This window comes from Schistocerca serialis, chromosome 7 (assembly GCF_023864345.2).
Source record: "Schistocerca serialis cubense isolate TAMUIC-IGC-003099 chromosome 7, iqSchSeri2.2, whole genome shotgun sequence".
Lineage (NCBI taxonomy): Eukaryota > Metazoa > Arthropoda > Insecta > Orthoptera > Acrididae > Schistocerca > Schistocerca serialis.
In genome coordinates, this window is record NC_064644.1 from 277389968 (window position 1) to 277412755 (window position 22788).

At 41.9% G+C, this 22788-nt stretch overlaps 1 protein-coding gene across 1 annotated transcript in view; it reads right to left on the minus strand.

Moving 5' to 3' along the window:
- Positions 1 to 7256: 7256 nt before the first annotated feature.
- Positions 7257 to 22788, minus strand: part of LOC126413013 (lactase/phlorizin hydrolase-like) — a 247660-nt gene continuing 232128 nt past the window's right edge. The window contains exons 22-24 of the mRNA XM_050082906.1: positions 21615 to 21749; positions 17826 to 17932; positions 7257 to 7383 (exon numbers count right to left, since the gene is read on the minus strand). Of these exons, the coding sequence (XP_049938863.1) occupies positions 7257 to 7383; positions 17826 to 17932; positions 21615 to 21749 (369 nt within the window). The remainder of the gene's footprint in view (positions 7384 to 17825; positions 17933 to 21614; positions 21750 to 22788) is intronic.

Below are 22788 nucleotides of genomic sequence, written 5' to 3' on the forward strand. Positions count from 1 at the left end.
AAGTATGCAAATACTTAGTGAACTTCAAACGCTTCTCGTCATTCCTAAGTACTTCAGCATCCCACTTTCTTCCTCATTGATTCTTTCTTACGATTCTCTTAAACTTCATTCTACTCTTCATCAACACGAATGGTGATCTGAGTCCATATCTGCTCGTGGGTACGCCTAACAATCCAATACCTGATCTCGGAATCTCTACCTGACAGTGATGTAATACAGCTGGAATCTTACCGTGTTTCTCGGTAGTTTGCAAATGTACAACACCTTGTGATTCTTGAACAGAGTGTCCACTATTACCACTAAACTTTATTGCAGAACCCTACCTTTCTTCTCTCTCATTCTTACTGGCAAGTCAACAATTTTCCGTAACCGTTTTTTCTATTACTTCCCCTACAGCTATATTCCAATTCCGCACGACTATTAGATTTTCATGTCTATTTGCATACTGAATGATCCGTTCAATATCCTCATTTACATTACCTATCTATTCATCTTCTGCTTGCGACGTTGGTATGTATATCGTAACTACCGTTGTCTGTGTTGTTTTGCCGTTGAATTTCTCGGGTAGCACACTCTTTGGGTTCAAATGGCTCTGAGCACTATGGGACTCAACTGCTGAGGTCATTAGTCCCCTAGAACTTAAAACTAGTTAAACCTAACTAACCTAAGGACATCATAAACATCCGTGCCCGAGGCAGGATTCGAACCTGCGACCGTAGCGGTCTTGCGGTTCCAGACTGCAGCGCCTTTAACCGCACGGCCACTTCGGCCGGCAGCTCACTCTTTACCCTACCTTCTTGTACATAGCGAATTCTATCCCCGTTATACCATTTTCTGCTGGTGTGGATATTACACTATACTCGTCGGACCCGAAATCCTTATGTTTTTGCCATTTGACTTCACTGACGCAAATTACGTCTAGATTGAGCGTTCGCATATCACTTTTCAGTTTTTATAGCTTCCATAGTACATTCAGACTCCTGACATTCCAAGTTGCTACTCGTAGAATGTTAGCCCATAGTTGGTTATTCCATCTTTTATTCATGGTCATTTCCCTCTTGTATTTCCCTTCCGGAGATCCGAATGAGAAAATAATCCGGAATCTTTTGCCGATGGAGAGAACATCACGGCACTTTTTTTCAACGGCAGGTCACATCATGTGTCTTTAATGCCTTCTGCATCTCCACACCATTGATCGTTGCTGATTCTTCCCCCTATTAGGAGCCTTCCCACTGCAAGGGCAAGAGAGTGCTGTGAACCTCTGTCCGCTCCTCCACCATCTTCTACCAGGCCTTTAGCAGAGTGAGTGTGACTTCTTATCCTGGAAGTCTTCCACTGCCATTGTCGATTAATTTGATTCGGAGTTTTTAAGTGTTTCCTGGACTAGAGCCCGGGACCCAGGGCGTTTTGATTAGTAATCAAAGACGCTACCCCTAGACCCCGATGACGCAACAGCAATAAAACAAAGTGCTAAAGCTGTCTCACTTACATCATTGTTTCCTACGATAGTCCTCACATACCTGTGTTGCTAAAGAAGATGGAAGTGGGCGGATTCCCGACACAGCTAATTTGCGGAATTAAAACATTTTTAGCCAGTTGAAACAAATGAGTTTAAAACCGAAACAACGTAACTGGACCATACGTTTTTAAAACATGACTCGCACAAGAATCTATCCATAGCCCTATACACTTTGCACTCAAGACGTACGAGCTTGAGAGAGTTATTTACCCTGCATCCCCCTCCCCGCAAACCCTGTGAAAATCCACCAGTATGCAGACAATATTTGTATTTGTGTGAGCACGATCTGTATCTGGCCGTGTGTGAGCTGTCAAAAGCAATAGGTATAGTGCGTAAGCCATTACACAGTTACGTCTTAAACATTTCCCGAAGAAATGTTGGTAATTGCTCTATGACAAAACGAATTAATCCTGGCTATTTGGACAATGTAAAACCCTCCACGTATGAAATGCAAATAAAATCTCACGCTAAATTATTTCGTGCCGCAACGATGAGAAAAAGTACCTAGCGCTTCCGGGCAACAGCAGTACAGAAGCCAACGCATCTACCGCGTATCTACGCTTTCATCCTGCTGTAACGCTCTCTGCCTGGATGCAACAGAAATGCCTCTACTATCCGACGAACAGTGCCGTGTGAACCTTATATTTGACAAGGACTAGCAGATACCAACTATCCTTTCACAAAAAAAGTACGAAACGCTCTTAAACGAGCAGTTAGAGAAATAACGAAAGGAGGGAGCTTCATTTCTACAAAAGTTAAGACCGAGGCAAAAACGAGCGAAACGAAATGTACAGAAGTGATGTTTCCAATGTTTCTATGTGACTATCACAGCACGTATCAAAATATTTCTGTAACATAAGTTGATTGTTCCAGCAAAGACAAAGGATATGGGCAGTTGTTACCTAGACCGTATTTTGAATAAAAGCGACCAGTTTATACTCAAATGCACACTACGTGATCAAAAGTATCCGGACGCTTGATTGAAAAATGATTTTCAAGTTCGTGGCGCCATCCATCGCTAATGCTAGAATTCAGTATGGTGTTGGCTCACCCTTAGCTGTGAAGACGTTCAATCAGGTGTTGGAAGGTTTCTTGGGGAGTGGCAGCTCATTCATCTCGAGGTGCTGCACTGAGGAGAGGTATCGATGTCGGTCGGTGAGGCCTTGCTCGAAGTCGGCGTTCCAAAGCATCCCAAAGGTGTTCTATAGGGTTTTTATCGTCATGTAACCACTCCGCCACAGGCCATGCAATATGAACAGGTGCCCGATCGTCTTGAAAAATGCAATCGCCATCCCGAATTGCTCTTCAATAGGTGCTTAAAACATCAATGTAGACCTGTGCTGTGATAGAGCCACAACAGGGGATGCAAGCCCACTCCATGAAAAACATGATCACACCATAACACCACCGCCTCCGAATTTCACTGTTGGCACTACACACGTTGGCAGATGACGTTCACCGGGCATTCGCTATACTCACACCCTGCAATGTATACCGTGATTCGCCACTGCACACAACGTTTTTCCACCGTTCAATCGTCCAATGTTTACGCTCCTTACACTAAGCGAGGCGTCGTTTGGCATTTACTGCGGTGTTGTGTGGCCTATGAGCAGCCGCTCGACCATGAAATCGCCGCCCAGAGAGGCCGAGCGGTTCTAGGCGCTACAGTCTGGAGCCGCCCCACAGCTACGGTCGCAGGTTCGAATCCTGCCTCGGGCATGGATGTGTGTGATGTCCTTAGGTTAGTTAGGTTTAAGTAGTTCTAACTTCTAGGGGACTGATGACCTCAGAAGTGAAGTCCCATAGTGCTCAGAGCCATTTGGATTTTTTTCGACCACGAAATCCAAGTTTTCTCATCTCTCGCCTAGCTGTCATAGTACTTGCAGTGGATCCTGATGCAGTTTGGAATTCCTCTGTAATGGTCTGGATAGATGTCTGCATATAACATATTATGACCCTCTTCAACAGTCGGCGGTCTCTGTCAGTCAACACATGAGGTCGGCCTGTACGCTTTCGTGCTGTACATGTCCCTTCACGTTTCCACTTCACTATCACATCGGTAACTGTTGACATAGGGATTTTTAGGAGTGTGGAAATCTTGCCTATAGACGTGTGACAAAACTGACACCCAGTCCCCCGACCACGTTCAAAATCCGTAAGTTCCGCGGGGCGCCCCATTCTGCTCTCTGACGATGTTTAATGACTACTGACGTGGAGTACATGGCAGTAGGAGATAACACAATGCAGCTAGTATGAGAAACGTATGTGGTTGGGGGTGTACGGATACTATTGATCACATAGTGTATACAGATTAATCAAAAAAATGGATAAGAAAATTCACTCAGGAAGGCTTCCTTATGTACATAAACTAAGGAAGTTTCAGCCAACTGGTATTGCTTCCATATTTCAAGCTGAAACATTCGCTGTTATGGGGCATTGGGACAGTAAAATACAAAATATCCTTCAGATTCCCACCGTCTCGCAAAGCATTCAAATTCAATTTTATCACTGAACGGTAGACGAGAAGAGGGACAATGTGAGTAAGGAAGCAAAATAAAAACAATGTCAGTGCAGTAATGCAACGTCTGTCTCCTCTCGTATATGCATAAGAAATGTAGGGCTGTCATTAGAGTGTAGCATATCTTTCTTCAGCTGATTAAAAGACTTAAAACTGCTTGCACTTGAGGGAGTTTTCTTGCCTCAGCCAAAATCCTACATTATGAAGACGATATTTACACTACTGGCCATTAAAATTGCTACACCAAGAAGCAACGCAGATGATAAACAGGTATTCATTGGACAAATATACACTCCTGGAAATGGAAAAAAGAACACATTGACACCGGTGTGTCAGACCCACCATACTTGCTCCGGACACTGCGAGAGGGCTGTACAAGTAATGATCACACGCACGGCACAGCGGACACACCAGGAACCGCGGTGTTGGCCGTCGAATGGCGCTAGCTGCGCAGCATTTGTGCACCGCCGCCGTCAGTGTCAGCCAGTTTGCCGTGGCATACGGAGCTCCATCGCAGTCTTTAACACTGGTAGCATGCCGCGACAGCGTGGACGTGAACCGTATGTGCAGTTGACGGACTTTGAGCGAGGGCGTATAGTAGGCATGCGGGAGGCCGGGTGGACGTACCGCCGTATTGCTCAACACGTGGGGCGTGAGGTCTCCACAGTACATCGATGTTGTCGCCAGTGGTCGGCGGAAGGTGCACGTGCCCGTCGACCTGGGACCGGACCGCAGCGACGCACGGATGCACGTCAAGACCGTAGGATCCTACGCAGTGCCGTAGGGGATCGCACCGCCACTTCCCAGCAAATTAGGGACACTGTTGCTCCTGGGGTATCGGCGAGGACCATTCCATTCGCAACCGTCTCCATGAAGCTGGGCTACGGTCCCGCACACCGTTAGGCCGTCTTCCGCTCACGCCCCAACATCGTGCAGCCCGCCTCCAGTGGTGTCGCGACAGGCGTGAATAGAGGGACGAATGGAGACGTGTCGTCTTCAGCGATGAGAGTCGCTTCTGCCTTGGTGCCAATGATGGTCGTATGCGTGTTTGGCGCCGTGCAGGTGAGCGCCACAATCAGGACTGCATACGACCGAGGCACACAGGGCCAACACCCGGCATCATGGTGTGGGGAGCGATCTCCTACACTGGCCGTACACCACTGGTGATCGTCGAGGGGACACTGGATAGTGCATGGTACATCCAAACCGTCATCGAACCCATCGTTCTACCATTCCTAGACCGGCAAGGGAACTTGCTGTTCCAACAGGACAATGCACGTCCGCATGTATCCCGTGCCACCCAACGTGCTCTAGAAGGTGTAAGTCAACTACCCTGGCCAGCAAGATCTCCGGATCTGTCCCCCATTGAGCATGTTTGGGACTGGATGAAGCGTCGTCTCACGCGGTCTGCACGTCCAGCACGAACGCTGGTCCAACTGAGGCGCCAGGTGGAAATGGCATGGCAAGCCGTTCCACAGGACTACATCCAGCATCTCTACGATCGTCTCCATGGGAGAATAGCAGCCTGCATTGCTGCGAAAGGTGGATATACACTGTACTAGTGCCGACATTGTGCATGCTCTGTTGCCTGTGTCTATGTGCCTGTGGTTCTGTCAGTGTGATCATGTGATGTATCTGACCCCAGGAATGTGTCAATAAAGTTTCCCCTTCCTGGGACAATGAATTCACGGTGTTCTTATCTCAATTTCCAGGAGTGTATTATACTAGAACTGACATGTGATTGCATTTTCACGCAATTTCGGTGCATAGAACCTGAGACATAAGTACCCAGAACAACCACCTCTGGCCTTAATAACGGCCTTGATACGCCTGGGCATGGAGTCTAACAGAGCATGGATGGCGTGTACATGCAGCTTCAACATGATACCACAGTTCAACAAGAGTAATGACTAGAGAATTGTGACGAGCCGGTTGCTCGGCCACCATTGACCAGACGTTTTCAATTGGTGAGAGATCTGGAGAATGTGCTGGCCAGGGCAGCAGCGAACATTTTCTGTATCCAGAAAGGCCCGTACAGGACCTGCAACATGCGGTCATGCATTATCCTGCAGAAATGTAGGGTTTCGCAGGGATCGAATGAAGGGTAGAGCCACGGGTCGTAACACATCTGAAATATAACGTCCCAATATTCAAAGTGGCGTCAGTGCGAACAAGAGGTGATCGAGTCGTGTAACCAATGGCACCCCATACCATCACGCCGGGTGATACGCCAGCATGGCGATGACGAATACACGGTTCCAATGTGCGTTCACCTCGATGTTGCCAAACACGGATGCGACCGTCATGATGTTGTAAACAGAACCTGGATTCATCCGAAAAAATGTTTTGCCATTCGTGCACCCAGGATCGTCGTTGAGTATACCATCAGATGCGCTCCTGTCTGCGATGCAGCGTCAAGGGTAACCGTAGCCAAGGTCTCTGAGCCGATTGTCCATGCTGCTGCAAACGTCGTCACACTGTTCGTGCAGATTGTTGTTGTCTTGCAAACGTCCCCATCTGTTGACTCAGGGATCGAGACGTGGCTGCTCGATCCGTTACAGATATGAGGATAAGATGCCTGTCATCTCGACTGCTAGTGATACGAGGCCCTTGGGATCCAGCACGGCGTTCCGTATTACCCTCCTGAACCCACCGATTCCATATTCTGCTAACAGTCATTGGATCGCGATCAACGCGAGCAGCTGTGTCGCGATACGATAAACCGCAATCGCGATAGGCTACAATCCGACCTTTATCAAAGTCGGAAACGTGATGGTATACATTTCTCCTCCTTACACGAGGCATCACAATATTGTTTCACCAGACAATGCCGGTCAACTGCTGTTTGTGTTTATGAGAAATCGGTTGGAAACTTTCCTCATGTCAGCACGTAGTAGGTGTCGCCACCGGCGCCAACCTTGTTGCTCTGAAAAGCTAATCATTTGAATATCATAGCATCCTCTTCCTGTCGGCTAAATTTTGCGTCTGTAGCACGTAATATTCGTGGTGTAGCAATTTTAATGGCCAGTAGTATGTATGTATGAGTCCACCAATAGTCTGGATCAGGCAGCGTGTGAGCAGTCAAAAAGAACGAACGGGCTTAATGTATAAGATATTAAATAGTTTTATTTACAAATAGTTATAGGTTAATGATTTATACAGAAAAATATTTAGAATGTTTATTTTTAAGTTTTCCTTGACACATTTACAGCCAAAAAATTATGTGAAATATTCTTCTGGTACACTCATGTTTCTGTAGATGCCAGCAAGGAAGCTCGCAGATGCCTTGGGTGTTCTTGTCCTTTCAGTAGTGTTGAAATCCACGTGGTAGATACCAAATTTCACTCTGAAAGAAAGAACAGAAGAATGAATTTCAATTTTTTTCAGAAGCGGCAAATTATTGCAGTACCAAATGTCAAATCGCATTTAAACTGTTGAATAAAAGACCTGGGCATTACTAAAAAACAATGATTCAAATGGCTCTACGCACTATGGGACTCAACATCTGAGGTCATCAGTCCCCTAGACTTTGGACTATTTAAACCTAACTAACCTAAGAACATCACAGACATCCATGCCCGAGGCAGGATTCGAACCTGAGACTGTGGTAGCACCGTGGTTCCGGACTGAAGCGCTTAGAAACACTCGGCCACAGAGGCAGGATATTACTCAATACTGCTACATATAGACACATCTGTCATGAATGTCAAAGTAAACCAAGCTTCCTCGGCGTAGTTCGCTAGAGAGCCCGTGTCTCCAATTCTGAATGGGACAACTTTTCTGGCCGTTACTACACGTCTATGAAATGTAGCGGAAGATATTTTCAAGCTTAGACCGTTGGTTTTCAGCACTCGAAATTACATCATTACGTCATTCGTTCATTCAAGGGCTACTGTGACAGACAAATCATCGAAGAGCTTCCCCGTTCTGGTTGCCTGCTGTCAATAACACAAGCTAATAAGGATGAAAGGATATCTATATATCTCTATATCCTTTCATCCTCAATTTTAATCTCACTCCAGAACCTTCTTTTTATTTCCGTCATAGCTTCTTCCATACAGAGACTGAGCAGGAGAGGGGATAAACTACATCATTGTCTGACAATCACTTTTAATGCCGGCACTTCTTGGTCTTACATTGTCACTGCACCTTCTTTGTTTTGTGTGTATTGTATATTGCCCGTCTTTCCCTATAGCTTACACGAATTTATCTGACAATTTCGAACACCTTGCTCCATTGTACATTGACTGTTCTTTCCGACATGTGCGAAAGAGCAGACACCACCCCTATATAACTTGGTTGAGAGGATTCAATGTTTCTTTCTATGCGGGCACACACACACACGCCCGAACTGCTAAGGTAATTGGCGATCGCGACGAGTAGTAAGGATAACGGGCAGGTGCACTACGTAAGTAGTATGTGGAGAAGTCAGAAACGTAGAACGTTCAGGAACTGTGTCCAGAAGGCACAGGCGGTCGAAGCTACGGTTCGCGATAAACGGAGAAACTCGAATTTGAATCCGCGTCCGGCAGAAGTTTTCAACATTCCCCAATAATTTACTTCAATTACCTATAGCAACTACTGGAATTATTACTTTGATTAACTGAAAGGATATCAATGACAAGTTTCGCTGATGACACCGCTATCCTAAATGAAAGCGTGGTGCAGGACATACTGAATGTAATGAACGCTCCATTGAGCACAGCAGATATATTTAGAGCAAAGCGAGAAAAGACAAAAATAATTAGGAGCAGTTGAGATGATGTTAGTGAGAAATTATCATTATTTGGGGCTAAGAAGTGATTTAACTCAAGGGATTCTGCTTCCTTGGAAGCAAAATAACAAAAGACGGACGAAGCAAGGAGGACATGTAAAGAGCAGTCAACTGAAAACGAAAAAGATGTAGAAAAGTAGTTGAACTGTTAATTATTTCAAAATTAATCGCCATAACTGTTAATGCATTTATCCCACTGGAGCATATGACAGTCAACGTAACGAATGACTTTCTTTAGGACTTTAAAAATAAAAAATCGCTTGGGATGAAATCGGGATTGTATGGAGGATGTGAAAGGGCTCTCCTGCGATAATAGTGCCACGTAGTCGAAATAAGAGAAACACCATCTCCGGGAAACTCGTGATGACATTTCTCTTTGACTGCAAGGGATTGCTTCTCATTTCACTTCCGGAACACGGCGTCATAACTAACTCACAGCAATACGTGAACACTGTGCAAAAATTAAAAGTGCGCCACCAACTCCAAATGTCCAGGAGTATCAACGGACGGCGTAAGTCTTTTGCAAGATAACGCACCTCCATAAGCTGCTGAGGTTGTTTTGACTACGTTACAGACATTTCAGTGGGAGGTCCTTACACATCCTCCAGACAGTTCCGATTACTCTCCATGCGATTTCCAAATTTTTGGAGCGCTGGAGAAAGGCATTCGTGTCTGTCGACTTGCTTCGGACTGAGAGGTACTTGCCTAGGTACAGTCATGGTTTCATAGACAACCCTAAACGTTTTTCCATGAAGACTCTGATCGTTTTGCCTCACAGTGGGTTAAAATCCTTGACAAATAATAAAGAGTTTCTTACTTTTTTCCAGAGGTGTTTTTTTCATTCGACTGCCACTTACAATAAGTTAGTTCGTTATATGTTCAATAGATCACTTGAACGATTTTTTTTATCGAAATGATATGGAACGAGTCAATTTACGGGATGCGTATAAATGATTAGTGCTAACTTAAATAAAGTTTATTTTTTATTTACTATTTTTATTTCATTCCTTTTCTTTAGTGGGTACCAGTTTTTACGTAGGAATACTGCAATGGAATAGAAGAAGTCCAGTGGAACCGCTTTTAAATCAGATTTAACAGTTACTTCGCTACGAATCAGTCATTCTATTTTATTGAGCAAATGATCAAAAATTCTTATTACTCCGTACTGAACTTTCTCTCTGAGACATTAACAAATGGTTCAAATAGCTCTGAGCACTATGGGACTTAACATCTCTGGCCATCAGTCCCCTAGAACTTAGAACTACTTAAACCTGACTAACCTAAGGACATCACACAACACCTAGTCATCACGGGGCAGAGAAAATCCCTGACACTGCCGGGAATCGAACCAGGGAACCCGGGCGCTGGAAGCGAGAAGGCTACCGCACGACCACGAGCTGCGGACAAACATTAACAGCTTTGACCCTGGGTAATAAAGGTTATTTTTGTCTTTAACGTTGTAGGTATGTGCATCACTGCTCTTCTCGGATTGTGAGGTATTACTTATGACGAATTTCGTTAGCGAAAATATTAAGTGCGACGGCGTAGTTAAAATGCCTAGCTCCTAGGAGACGTACCCAAATGACACCCGTGGGTAGCACGACATATTATTTCTTACTCCTTGTTTTTGAGAAATCAACCTTTTTTTTTCCTAAGTGATGAGTTACCCTACAAAATTATTCCATACGACATTATTGAATCGAAATGTGCAAAATATGTCAAGAAGTTGATACGTTTGTTGTTTCCAAGATCAGCAATTGTACGAAGAGCAAATAATCAAACAGGCACCGACAAAGAAGGTGTTCGTGACCAAAATAAGTTCTGTCTCCTGAAGCTATACAAATTAATGGATGTCCTCTTACCAAAAAATGGACACGCACATATAACTAAGTTCTCGAATACAGAGTGACAGCTGCGGGAATGAAGACGTGTAATCAAGAATCAAAGCGATCTGAATGCGATTCAGAGACGTAATTGGTATTCTTTCTGATAAGAAAATGCCTATCAACATAATGTGAACAATAGTGGAGGCAGTAAAATTGTATAGTGGCGAGTGTTGTCCCACATCTAGAAGTGTTGAGTAATCACAGCGTATCATAGAAATGCTACTACTGTGAAGATCATTAGGTTTTTGCTTGCTCGATCGCATCAGTAATACAACGATCAGACGACGAGCTGGCAGGGGAGGGGGGACTTTCCGATTAATAAAAAGATGTAAGAATGTAGACTTCAGTAGCATGGACGCATAATATGGGCACCAACTGCTTCAGTCATCAGCTTGGCCTCTTACCTCACTGTCGAAGGCCAGATACACTGTGGTGGCTGGACAGTATGACGGCAGATGAAATATCAAGAATCCTGAATCTACAGGAAGCGTTAGAGCATAACAATGGTGTACATTGACCCTGCTTCTAAGGGACGGCGGCACGAATAAGAGGGAAAAAAAAAGCCAGAGAGATTTTCATTTCCCACGTGTGCAGAGATGTAACTTATGATTCGCATATTATTTTGTAGTTTAATTGACAGTACTGCTATTTTCGTAGTTTTGGAAAAATCATTCTGTCTATCTCCGTTCCTGATTAATCTAAGCCAAGACACACCAGTTCAGATGCAGGTGGTTAATAAATCCTTTGACTTTTTTCCATTTCAGCAATTTGTCGAAGAACCGTTTTACCTATTGCTGAATGACTATTTGTCCTCGGCCTATCATCCGAGTTCAAAGCAATCAGTGTCTTAGTAAGCACTATAATCATATACGAGAAAAAGTTCTTTAGCCTCAGTTTCTCAAACCGACAACATGGCGTTCCTTCAGGCAAGTTGTAGACGAAATGGTGATTGCTGTCGACAGTTCAAGGAGTGATAACGAATTTAAAAGCTAGGCAAGATTGATGCACTGCAGCAAAGAACACAGAAGAATCAACTTGAAAGATTCCCTAACAATCAGAACCGTGGCGGAACAAAATGTGGCCGTTTCGCAAGAACCACTCCCTCATCACCTGAAGTTATTTGAGGAAACCGCTATACTTGCAAATAAAAGATTTTCGTCATTGCAGGTGCTCAAACTCGTTTATTTCACTGAACAGCTGAGGAGTGTCACTCCCACATCACTTGCGAAGTTCCAACACACGCGATAAGTTATAGCTGTTACGTCTCATGTGTTCATCTACATCTACACCAACATCTGCATTTACATGACTGCCCTCCAGTTCACAATTAAGTGCCTGGCAGAGGGTTCATCGAACCATCTTCAAGCTATTTTCCTACCGTTCCGCTATCAAACAGGGCGCGAGAACAGGTAGATCTTTCTTTGCGAGCTCTGATCTCTCTTATTTTATTATAATGATCAGTTGCCCCTACAAAGGTGGGCGCTATCAAGGTTTCTCGCTTGCGGAGGAGAAAGTTGGTCATTCAAATTTCTTGAACAGACCCCTCTACAACGAAAAGTGAGACACCAACGCTGGTATCATATCCGTGACACTCCTTCGTCTATTTAGCGATAGGTACAGAACGAGTCGCCCTTCTTTGAACTTTTTTATGTAGTCCCTCAATCTTACCTGGTAAGGATCCCGTACCACAAAGGAGTACACTAGCAGAGGATGGACTAGAGTGGTGTGCACAGCCTCTTTACTGGACTCGTTGCTTCCTCTTAATCGGTTGTGGCCAATATACCGGCTTGGAGGGTATGCATTGGCACGAGGGCCATAGCGCTCTACCTGGGTGGAAACTTTAACTTACCGCCACGCCACTCTATCTTAGTGCTTGGAGGGGGCAGAGGGAGAGACTGCAAATGTACGACATTTATACGCCAGTGTAGTCGCGCTACATACGACTTGGTTTCAAATTTCACGTTCCTCAGCAACACAGATCACAAACAAATTTACAGTATTATTTAATTTTTTTCTTTTGTGCACTGATGACTTAGTATAATTCTTATCTAGTACAAACTGTCGGCGAAAGGACGCATACGGACAATTTCATAGATTTTCGTATCGAAGATGCCATGTAATCATAACTTATTTAGTTTCACATTCGAAGATAGGTCTTCCCTACAAATATGCCGATCGAGATATTGTAGCACTTTCGCAACCTCATTATGGAGATGTGGAAAGTCTGCCCGAGGAAAGAAATGTACACGTCCTGGACAGTCTTAGTGTAAAAGGATTTATCATTCAAACAGGAATTACCTTACAGGTCTATCAGTTACATCTGCACATGCAGAGGGGCGCTTTCAACTGAAGCGACAAACGATCTCAAAAACAGCTCAAAAACAAGTGTAAGACTGACAGCGTCCCCAAAACGTTTAGGACACTATCCTCGTAATTTTTTCAACGCCAGAACGAATTCCCTAAACATCACCTTTTCTTTAACAGTAGTGAGCGTAGGGAACTGGACTGTCTTTGTTAGAATGCGTCTCTTTCATAACGTGATATTCTTTATAAGCACATCGCCAACAGATCAGAAAGAAATTGTATCTCACCTTACAGCGTCTTACTATGGGCTGTGTACAGTCAAGACCACTTTAAATGCGACGTCTGCACTCCATTACGCTTATAGAAGTCTTGAGTTCGAGTCTCAGTCCTGCACACAATTTTAATCTGCCGGGAAGTTTCATTCTGGATGTTCTAATTTTTCCTTCATAAATATAAAAATATCCCGGTTTATATCGGAATTTTGTCTGGGTATTTTCCTTGACTTAACCAACGTACTTTCCCGTAGTACATAAAGTCTCCATTTTCTCCATTCAGTTCCATCGAAAACTGTTGCAGATGACATTGGAATATGAATGCGAGTTTAAAAATTTTGCTAGTCTTACCACCAGTTTTTTTTCGTGCTGCATGCCTAAAAATTTAGCAGAAAATGCTGCTTGAGCTAACGAATAATGAATGCCGTCTTTCGGTAGTTGTAATTTTTTGCTCTTTCAGTGTCGATTAAATCTTTAAATTCTTTCTGCATAGTTTGTAATATAGTTTCATAGTAAAGACGCGTCAAATGTTGCAATGCTACTACATAACTGATATTGAGAATTCTCAACCCTCTCTTCTGTCATTCTCATTCGTTTTTAAAGGCTAGACTGCCGGTTTTCGTGCAAGCAACCGCGAGACCTGTGAACCTCCTCCACATCGCGGACAAAGAGCAAAGAGTTAACAGCAATGAACAACGGTTCTGTTGAAATGAAGAGAGTTGTATCGAGCAAAATATGCCATTCACTAATACTAACTGAAAGGTCGCACTTAGCAAGTACTTCCAGGACGGTACGAGCCAAGTCGAAACAGGCCGGGTTTATTGCTCGCACGCGGGTTGTACTATCGCCCCGCGTGAAGTTTCACACGCTGTGACCGACCCTGCTCTGAATGTTCTGCCAATGAAAATTGCGCTTTGGTTAGCTTTTCCCACAAAATTATCAATGTGATCATTTCAAATTAAGTTTTTCGGTACTGTCATCCTTAACTCTTTAGCTATATTGACATCCTTTAGATTTGTGTGACTTATTGTGCAACCGAAATTCAGCGGGTTCCTTTTAGTGCTCATGTGGATGAGTTCACACTTCTCATTATGTAGAGTCTGGTATCACTTTTCGCACCTTACAGATATCTCGTCTAAATATTTTTGCAATTCGTTTTGATCATATGTTTGTCAGACTGTGGGGCGGCGGGTGGAATTTAATTGCTGTTATATTTAAAATGTAGAATGTAATATAGAAAAGATGCCGATTAACCATATGTGGGGCGACGGGTGGAATTAATTGTTATATAAATGTTCCTATTATTTATGCTGTCTTTTGCCATTCTCAACACTGGCTCTCTAACTACAATATTGGCAACCAGAAAGTGATTAGCAAAACGTGAAGCCTGTAATTAGAATTCCTAGTGCCCACTTCATATGAGAAATACACTTATAGCTACAGCTTATAGCTCTGAGGAATTAGGAGATTGTCTAGGATTCATAATCAAAAACGATCCTGTAAAAACGTTCGCTATATTCTGAAAGTCACAGATAAAAAAAAAAAAAGAATCCACACAATCCAACTACCAGAGCAGTTCAGAGTCTAATGCGCTGATGCAACTATAACTGTCCAAATTAAATGTTTAAGTGAATGCTCGCCATAATTTGATGATAATGTTCATCAAACGCCACGCTAAATAATGGTAGAATGTTTGTCCTGCGGCGGCACGTGAAAATACGACATACGCAAACTGAAGATAGATAATTAAAGTCATCCCAGATTTAACACTTCACTCGAAAATGATTTCATGGTTACACGTATCCCGAGTAACTTAATACGGCATCCGAGGCTGTTTATAGCAATGATACCGACGCGACGCGACTCCCGACACAGATGGTGTGCTATTCAGCGTCTGGAGAGAACTGGGGCCTTACTCTCTCGCGCAGCGATCTTATATATAAAGCCGCGGTACGGACGTCTAAGGGAACGCCTGATCAAATCGGCTCTCCCGGCTAGCCGCTGGGCTAGTAATGCACCACTTTAAGTTATCGAATAAATCATCGCTTCCTTTGCCGATGGACGATGAAGCTCTCAATTTAAATGTGCAATCAGCACACAGGTAAGTAATCATAATAAAAGTGTGACGTGGCTAAGTCAAATATTTTGGGTGAGAGAATTAATTTAATTACACTACACACAGTAGACGAGCTCTGACCTTGCCCTTTGGAGATACACTATCGCTATAATTTTATAGTTATTGAGTTGAAACTTCTCACATCCTTATGATTATAGCGGATCTACATTCTACTTAAATTTAAACATCCTAGCCTTATTTATTAGCCTACTTAATCTATCTTGCTTCCATAATTTTTAAGACAAAAACCAGAGAATCATGAATTTCCACTAAAATTTTAATTTGTGAAATCCAAAGTACTGTTTTTATTAAATTATTATGAAAAAGGAATCTAAATATAAATTTTTAAGTCTCTAGCTCTTTTCTGTTGCGCCAATGATTTTTACAGAAAAACGTCCAAATTTTGAAAATGGTTAAAGTTATCGAACTGATATTCAACACATATTAATTTAGTATTATTCCTGACATGCTAGAACCGTTTCAGGTTGTTTACTTGATTTTTAAAGTATTGCGCAACATTTATGACGTCAGAGCTAGTTACAGCGGACTGGCTGGCACACAATGGTAAGACTGATGTGAATTTGTTACGGCGTGAGTAGGCTGCTTCCCTACAAGACGTTAATGACACAATAATCTGAATACAATCTAAGAGGCTGCTCAGATTGTCTCCTTATTGCTTACGTATCAGGAACATCAGAAAGCCTATACCAATGTTAAAGTGTGTGTAAAATCTTAAGGGACTTAACTGCTAAGGTCATCAGTCCCTAAGCTTACACACTACTTAACATTAATTATCCTAAGGACAAACACACACACCCATGCCCGAGGGAGGACTCGAACCTCCGCCGGGACCAGCCACTCAGTCCATGACTGCAGCACCCAAGACCGGTCGGCTAATCCCGCTCAAGCCTTTACCATTCGTTGGGAAACGTCAAATATTTCTGTTTCGCTCGATGAATTTTTATGAGTTATTATAGACTGGAACATTTCTGACAAAAAATTGCTTGCATAATTAGAACGTTACAAACGATGCTCCACAGGGAAGCAGTTAAAAAGAAGTTCCACTACAGCACTGAGCTAGCATTTCGTTTGGTATCTTCATGCACATAACAGTGGGTATACCAGTTCCAATGCTGGTAGCTAATGCTTTTATAAAGGATAGTGATTTAAAACTCTCTGTCAGACTCATGAATCCCTACTACTTGTAAGTTCCAGCGATATTGCATTATTTTTTCGAGTCGACTCAAATATACGATATTCCACAGACAGAATCTTTGTTAGCCTTACACAATCTCCTAAGTTTGTGAGAAAACACGAACACGAGATTCCAAGATCTACCAATTAACTTAATGGAAAAAATTCATCGGTCGAAATCGTCAGGACTTTGTTTTATAAATTTTAATATACTCTCAATACACTAGTCTTCGTTCTCTTCCGAATTTTCACAGCACTGCCATTTGAGTAGTTTAAAAACAACTGCTCATCATGAGGGCAATAAGCACCCATCTTCTTATCCCATGTTTTATAACACCAGTGATAGACTTCAATGTGACTATTAGCAGCTATTCACTGACAAGTTCAATATTTGCCTTGAGAAATTAATACGTGGGCAGGATCAAGCAAGGGAATAAGTTTGGCAGAAACAAAACGGCACGAAAACTCTCCGGCGCCCAAGTTCACGATATCGTCGCCTGCATTAACCATAGTCATTTTGAGGAGACAATAGAGGCAGAAGTCTGAAGTTAAATCCATTGTTTCCGTTTGTCGCGGCTAGAGAAATGAGACTTCTTATCGAACTAGGTGTCGCGAAAGGAGCCTTTTCCTTGTTAGTCGAGCGGTTCTAGGCGCTTCAGTCCGGAACCACGCTGCTGCTACGGTCGCAGGTTCGAATTCTGCCTCTGGCATGGTTGTGTGCGAAGTCCTAAGGTTAGTTAGACTTACGTAGTTCTAAGTCTAGGGGACTGATGACCTCAGATGTTAAGTCCCATAGTGCTTAGAGCCATTTGAACCTTGCTAGTCCTGTGGGATGATAATGACGCTTGATGACATGAAAAAGGAAACTACGAAAGTGATCATTTGCGGCGTAATGTGGCCGTTTTGAAGTCAGAGGGCCATAAATGGTAAACAGCTGCAGAAGGTTCTAACGTAATATCCTCTCCAAAGTCGGGAACATCCAGTTTTGTTCCGGAAAGTAGGATCAGGCCTTCATCACGTTGTTACTTAATACGAAATTTGAAAGAAATACAAATGTAATTGTTTCAAAAACCGAACAAAATGAATGATTTAGTTCATCGAAGTAAGAAGGATTGAAGAAGTTTATAAGTATGATTCTTGTGTTACGTATTGTATCCCTTTTTACCCTTACCCCGCTGACAAGTGAAAGGACGTAGCATGTCTGTAAACAAGACCACGCCGTATCATCTAATATCAACTTACTCGTAACCAGAGTTCCACTCTAAATTGTCCAGAAGGCTCCACGCTGTGTATCCAATTACGTTGGCTCCATCTTGGTTAATAGCTTTCAGCATTTCAGCCATGTATTGCTGAAAAAGTTAAAAAAGGTGCTGGTAAGTTCACTTAATGAGATCAAGTCAGACATGTTTTTCAGTAAAATAATTGCTTCCAGTTTAAGAACCGATCAAAATCCAAGTATATCCCTTGAGTACTAAGAGAAAATATAGAGCTATAGTAGTACATCTCATTCTTGTCTTGTAATGTTTCATTCAAATATGATATCTTGGTTCAGTATCTCATAACGTATTCAGTTAATTAATATATAGCTGTGAGAAAGAAATACCATGAATATCAACTATATAATGCTATGTGCAAACACACTGCTCCTACATTATTTACTAGATCCAAACGTACTGTTCTACAAAGTAATTACTGAAATAACCTTTGGAAAGGAAAGAGTGAAACATCTAATCACTGAATATGGTAATGTAAGAGGTGGTAAGGGGTGAACTATTTCTGAAAGATATTACCCAAAGAAATAACAAAAAAAAGAAATATATAAATTAAGGAAATAAGTGACTGCAGTTGACTCCGTATTGGCAAATTCTTCCGGTCTGGTCCTGAGACAGTGATGTCATAATAATTAATAGTCGGTGGTACTACAACGTGAAGGTCGACTTTGCCGTATACACCCACTGTCAAGATTACTCCAGATTCTCGTTCCAGAGTATTCGTGGCAGGCAGATTACTCTTGTGACGAGTCACCTCTGGGAATACATGCGCGTTACGTCTACCTCATAACCCTGTTAGCTGACACATCTGCATGCACTTCTACATCTGCACCTACATCAGTACTCCGCAAGTAACCTGACGGTGTGTGGCGGAGTGTACCTATGGCACCACTAACTGATCCCCCCTTCCCTGTCCCACTCACTAAAGGCGCGTGTGAAGTGTGATTTTCGGTGAGGTTCTGTATTAGCTCTAATTACTCGAATTTCTCGTCGTGGTAATTTCGCGAGAAGTATGTGGGATAAAATAAAATGTGTCCGACTCTTCCCGGAAAGTATTCTCTCTAAATTTAAATAGCAAACTTCTCCGTGATGCACAACACCTCTCTTGAAACGTCTGCCACTTGCAGTAAAACTGGTTACGGTGAGATAAATTTACGAACCGATCTTGGATCATATGAAATGACCGACTTCCAAGCTGAAGACTTAAAACCCAGAAATCCGTTTCTTTATAGCTAAACGAAAAATTATAAACTTCAACATATATAATATAAAAACTTAATGTAATTACAATACTGATTATGGACTTCTTAAAAATATAAGCTGTAATAAACAATTATGTGCACTTTATTTTTGAAATGTATGTTTCAAAGGTGATTTTTCAGAAATGGGTATCTGATAGTACGTGTTGTTAGAGCTAAATCTTTGGGCAGTTCGATCGACGAGTTTGAAGTGCGAGGATGAAGTACAAGTTTCACGTTTATTGTGTTTGCATGGTTGTTGATGTTAATATGTATTGTGAAGTGACACGACTGAAAATATGTCTATTCGACTACAGAAAGTCCACCAGTGTTCATATTACTTAACAAAATGAAGCCGAGCATCTTCTAACAAGGATAAAAAATTGCATTTCGGAATGGACTACGAGCCTTGAAACTTACAACAAAGAAGAATAAAAGAAGAGTATTACGAAAAATGTTCATTCAGATTCTACCGTTGCTACCTCTCCCCGCAGGCTGACACTAGCTCACAGTGCCAAGTGCTGTGAAAATGTGACCAGCGGCCCAAGTTATTAACTTAATTCAAACTTAATAAATCGAATTTTGACTTCGAGGGGGTGGTGACGGTTAGAATATGGTGACTTCGTCCGGGATTTTCTGAAAGTGAAATGCGAATATTGTGTTGGGCTATTTTTCTTGTTGCAGTTTAAAAGTAAAAACAGCAACAATAGCATGAAAAGGAGTCTGCAAGTCAAGAAGAAGAGAGGGATGAAAAATACACAGTGAGGTGAACAATTAACAACGTCGGCTTCAACAACAAAGTTAAGTATTGGAAGTATTTTATTTACTTTTTTCTTTTACTGATGGTGTGTTTTGTTGAATAATCATTAACAATGACACTCACTGAATACGAATGTGAAATAGTGATGAGTAATACAGACATGGGAAAATTAAGATAAAGAAAGCTTTATTGATGAAGCAGTAGGACAGAAAAATGACGCCGATAAATTCTGTAAATAGACGCTAATAATGACATAAGTACCATGTTGGCATTTTTAATAAAAACGAGTAATGAGTAGTTTGCAAAAATTAATGAGCAACTTGGAGTTCATAAAGAAGAAAGTGAGGACCAGTTCACAGAATTCGGTCATTCAGTAGGAGCGTTATTTGATTGTATCGGTAAAAATACAGCTCAATTAAACGACCCCAGATTTACGAGATATACGCACTAATCCCCTAGTGAATCAGCCTGTCTTTTAGTGGAAGCAGTATCAAAATACCTACAGTGTTCCAGAGATCAGACCGCACATACAGACAGGAAAATACGGCGGTGAACTCCAGTCTGTAATATGGTAGATATATATGTTGCGATAACGAGGGTTATCTATTTCAGAGAAAGAAGGCAGTGCAAGTGAACGCAATTTATTTCCCATCTTTGTCTGATCTGCTATCTGCTGACAAAGGAAACATACGGAAGAATATACAGCAAGCAGTCAGATACATTTAAAATTCAAGGGCCATGTTTTGTAATTGAAGGTACACATAAACTGAATGTTATCTCTCCCCAACTACTGTACATGTACATGGAAGACGAGTATCATCCTTCCCTAACTACACCACTCTCAAATGCATCTTGGGAAGACCAAATGGGAGCTCATCTTTGAATCATTAATTATAGCTTATAATAATGCCAGATTTACGAGGAATACTGAAGTACTGGTAGATACTGAGTATTCTATACTAATTCCTTCTCGGTAAGATTCACATAATACCAGCTACGAATCACACATGACGTTCGAAAGAATTATACTATATTCCGCAGCGGCAGCAATCTGTGCTGATTATCAAACTGCAAATCCTGAAGAACGTACTTAGTGCCTTTCTTTTATTATTATATTGCTTTAGGAAGAAGCGACGGAAGGTTCAGTTAATATGACAAAATGTGCCACCATAGCACAATGATCCGTCTTTCACTGTAGACTACCAAGACGAAAAGCAAAGTCAACTCAACACATAGGTTTCAACAAACAGTGTTTACAATGCAAAATAAAGTCAGCATATAGTCAGGAGGAATTCGTATTCTTTGCAAAGTGCATACTCATCTAAAAGTGATAAATATGACAATCACACCCAAGCGGCACCCAAGTGATTTTCTATTTTTGATAATGAAGTACGTCAATGAGTGAGTGCTCTTTCTCATGCTATATTCGTGGAACAAAACAAGAAATACCTACGATTAATAATGTGAATTTACCTATAACCCAAAATTGCAAACAAAATTTTTGCAAAGTGAAATTAACATCTCAGCCTTGATCCTTCCGACAACTAAACAAAAGGCGTAAGACGAAAGATTTAAATACAATACTTCCCACCCTCCAAATAAAAACAACTACATGTGATGCAGAATACGTTAAATCCTGTAGAATGTACGCAATATAGCGCTTTTCACTTATTATTATGCGACGATAGAATCAGTTTACGTGACAGAAGAGTAGTAATTATTTACAAAGATTTCCATCTTATTATTATTTCGTTGTACTTACGCCATAATAGCTGATGCGTCCTTGATCGTCCATTTCTCCCGAATCAATGTAGCCATTCTCCGTGATATAGATTGGATAGTTCGGGTACCTCGTTGACACCCAGTTTATAACTTTTCGGAAACCCCACGGCACAACCTAGAGGAAGAGACATTCAACGAAAAATATTAAATAAAACAAAATCTGCTATTATTTTTGTCATACTATGGTGTACTGCACAGAAAACAATGCCAATAAAAATTAGGTGAAACTTATCGCACGGAAATGAGAAGGAGTAGATTACGCGCATAGTTGTTCTTTAAATATGAATATCGGCATCCTGTTTCAGAAAGGGACAAGAAATATTAGTATGTGGAACAGGCAACAATTAAAGTATTGCATAGCTTAATACATTGCCTTGCCAGACCTCGACTGAAGAGTTCACCTGGTTAATGGCTCATACAGGATGTAACGGGCATAAGTGCAGATTTTTTATGTGTGGTACCTAAAAGTGTACGCAAATTGGTATGTTGTTTGTTGTTTCTTCCCGTGTAACAGTCTTCCCACAAACACGTGACGAAATTTACATTCTGATATTTTGCTACATGGTGGTAACTGCACCCCTAAGCGAGCTACGCACGTCGGTATAAACTGCCCTCTTTGCGTCCACACTGAACACCTGACTGCTGACCAGGGAAAAAAAGCATTACTGGCTTGCTCTTGCCACATGTGCTTGGAGGAACTAACCAATCTAAAAACAAACTACTCGTAACTGGTACTCGTATAATTATTAGTCTGCAAATGAAGTAAATATTGATGTAATGCTGTTCATTACGTCGTCTTTAGTAACAAACAGAGACATCTGCTTTTATACCTTTACACCCTGTATCGAGTGTAAGCTGAATAAACTCCTCGACACATTTGTGAAACGTATCTGCAGCAAAACTGAGGGTCCTCTACGAATGTTGTTGCTGGAGAGGTCCGTAGTCGCACGTGTTTATTCTCTATATGTGTCTGAGAAAATTTTTCCGCATAAATCATTTTACTAAATGTTTTGCTTATTGAAACTAACTGGAACTGTCAGTGATGAATGCAGGTAATGCAACAATAAACATCGTATTGTAAAAGATGGCGATTGGTTGATATGTGTTATGAAGAAACACAAGAAACTCTGAGAAACATTAAACATGGAACACAG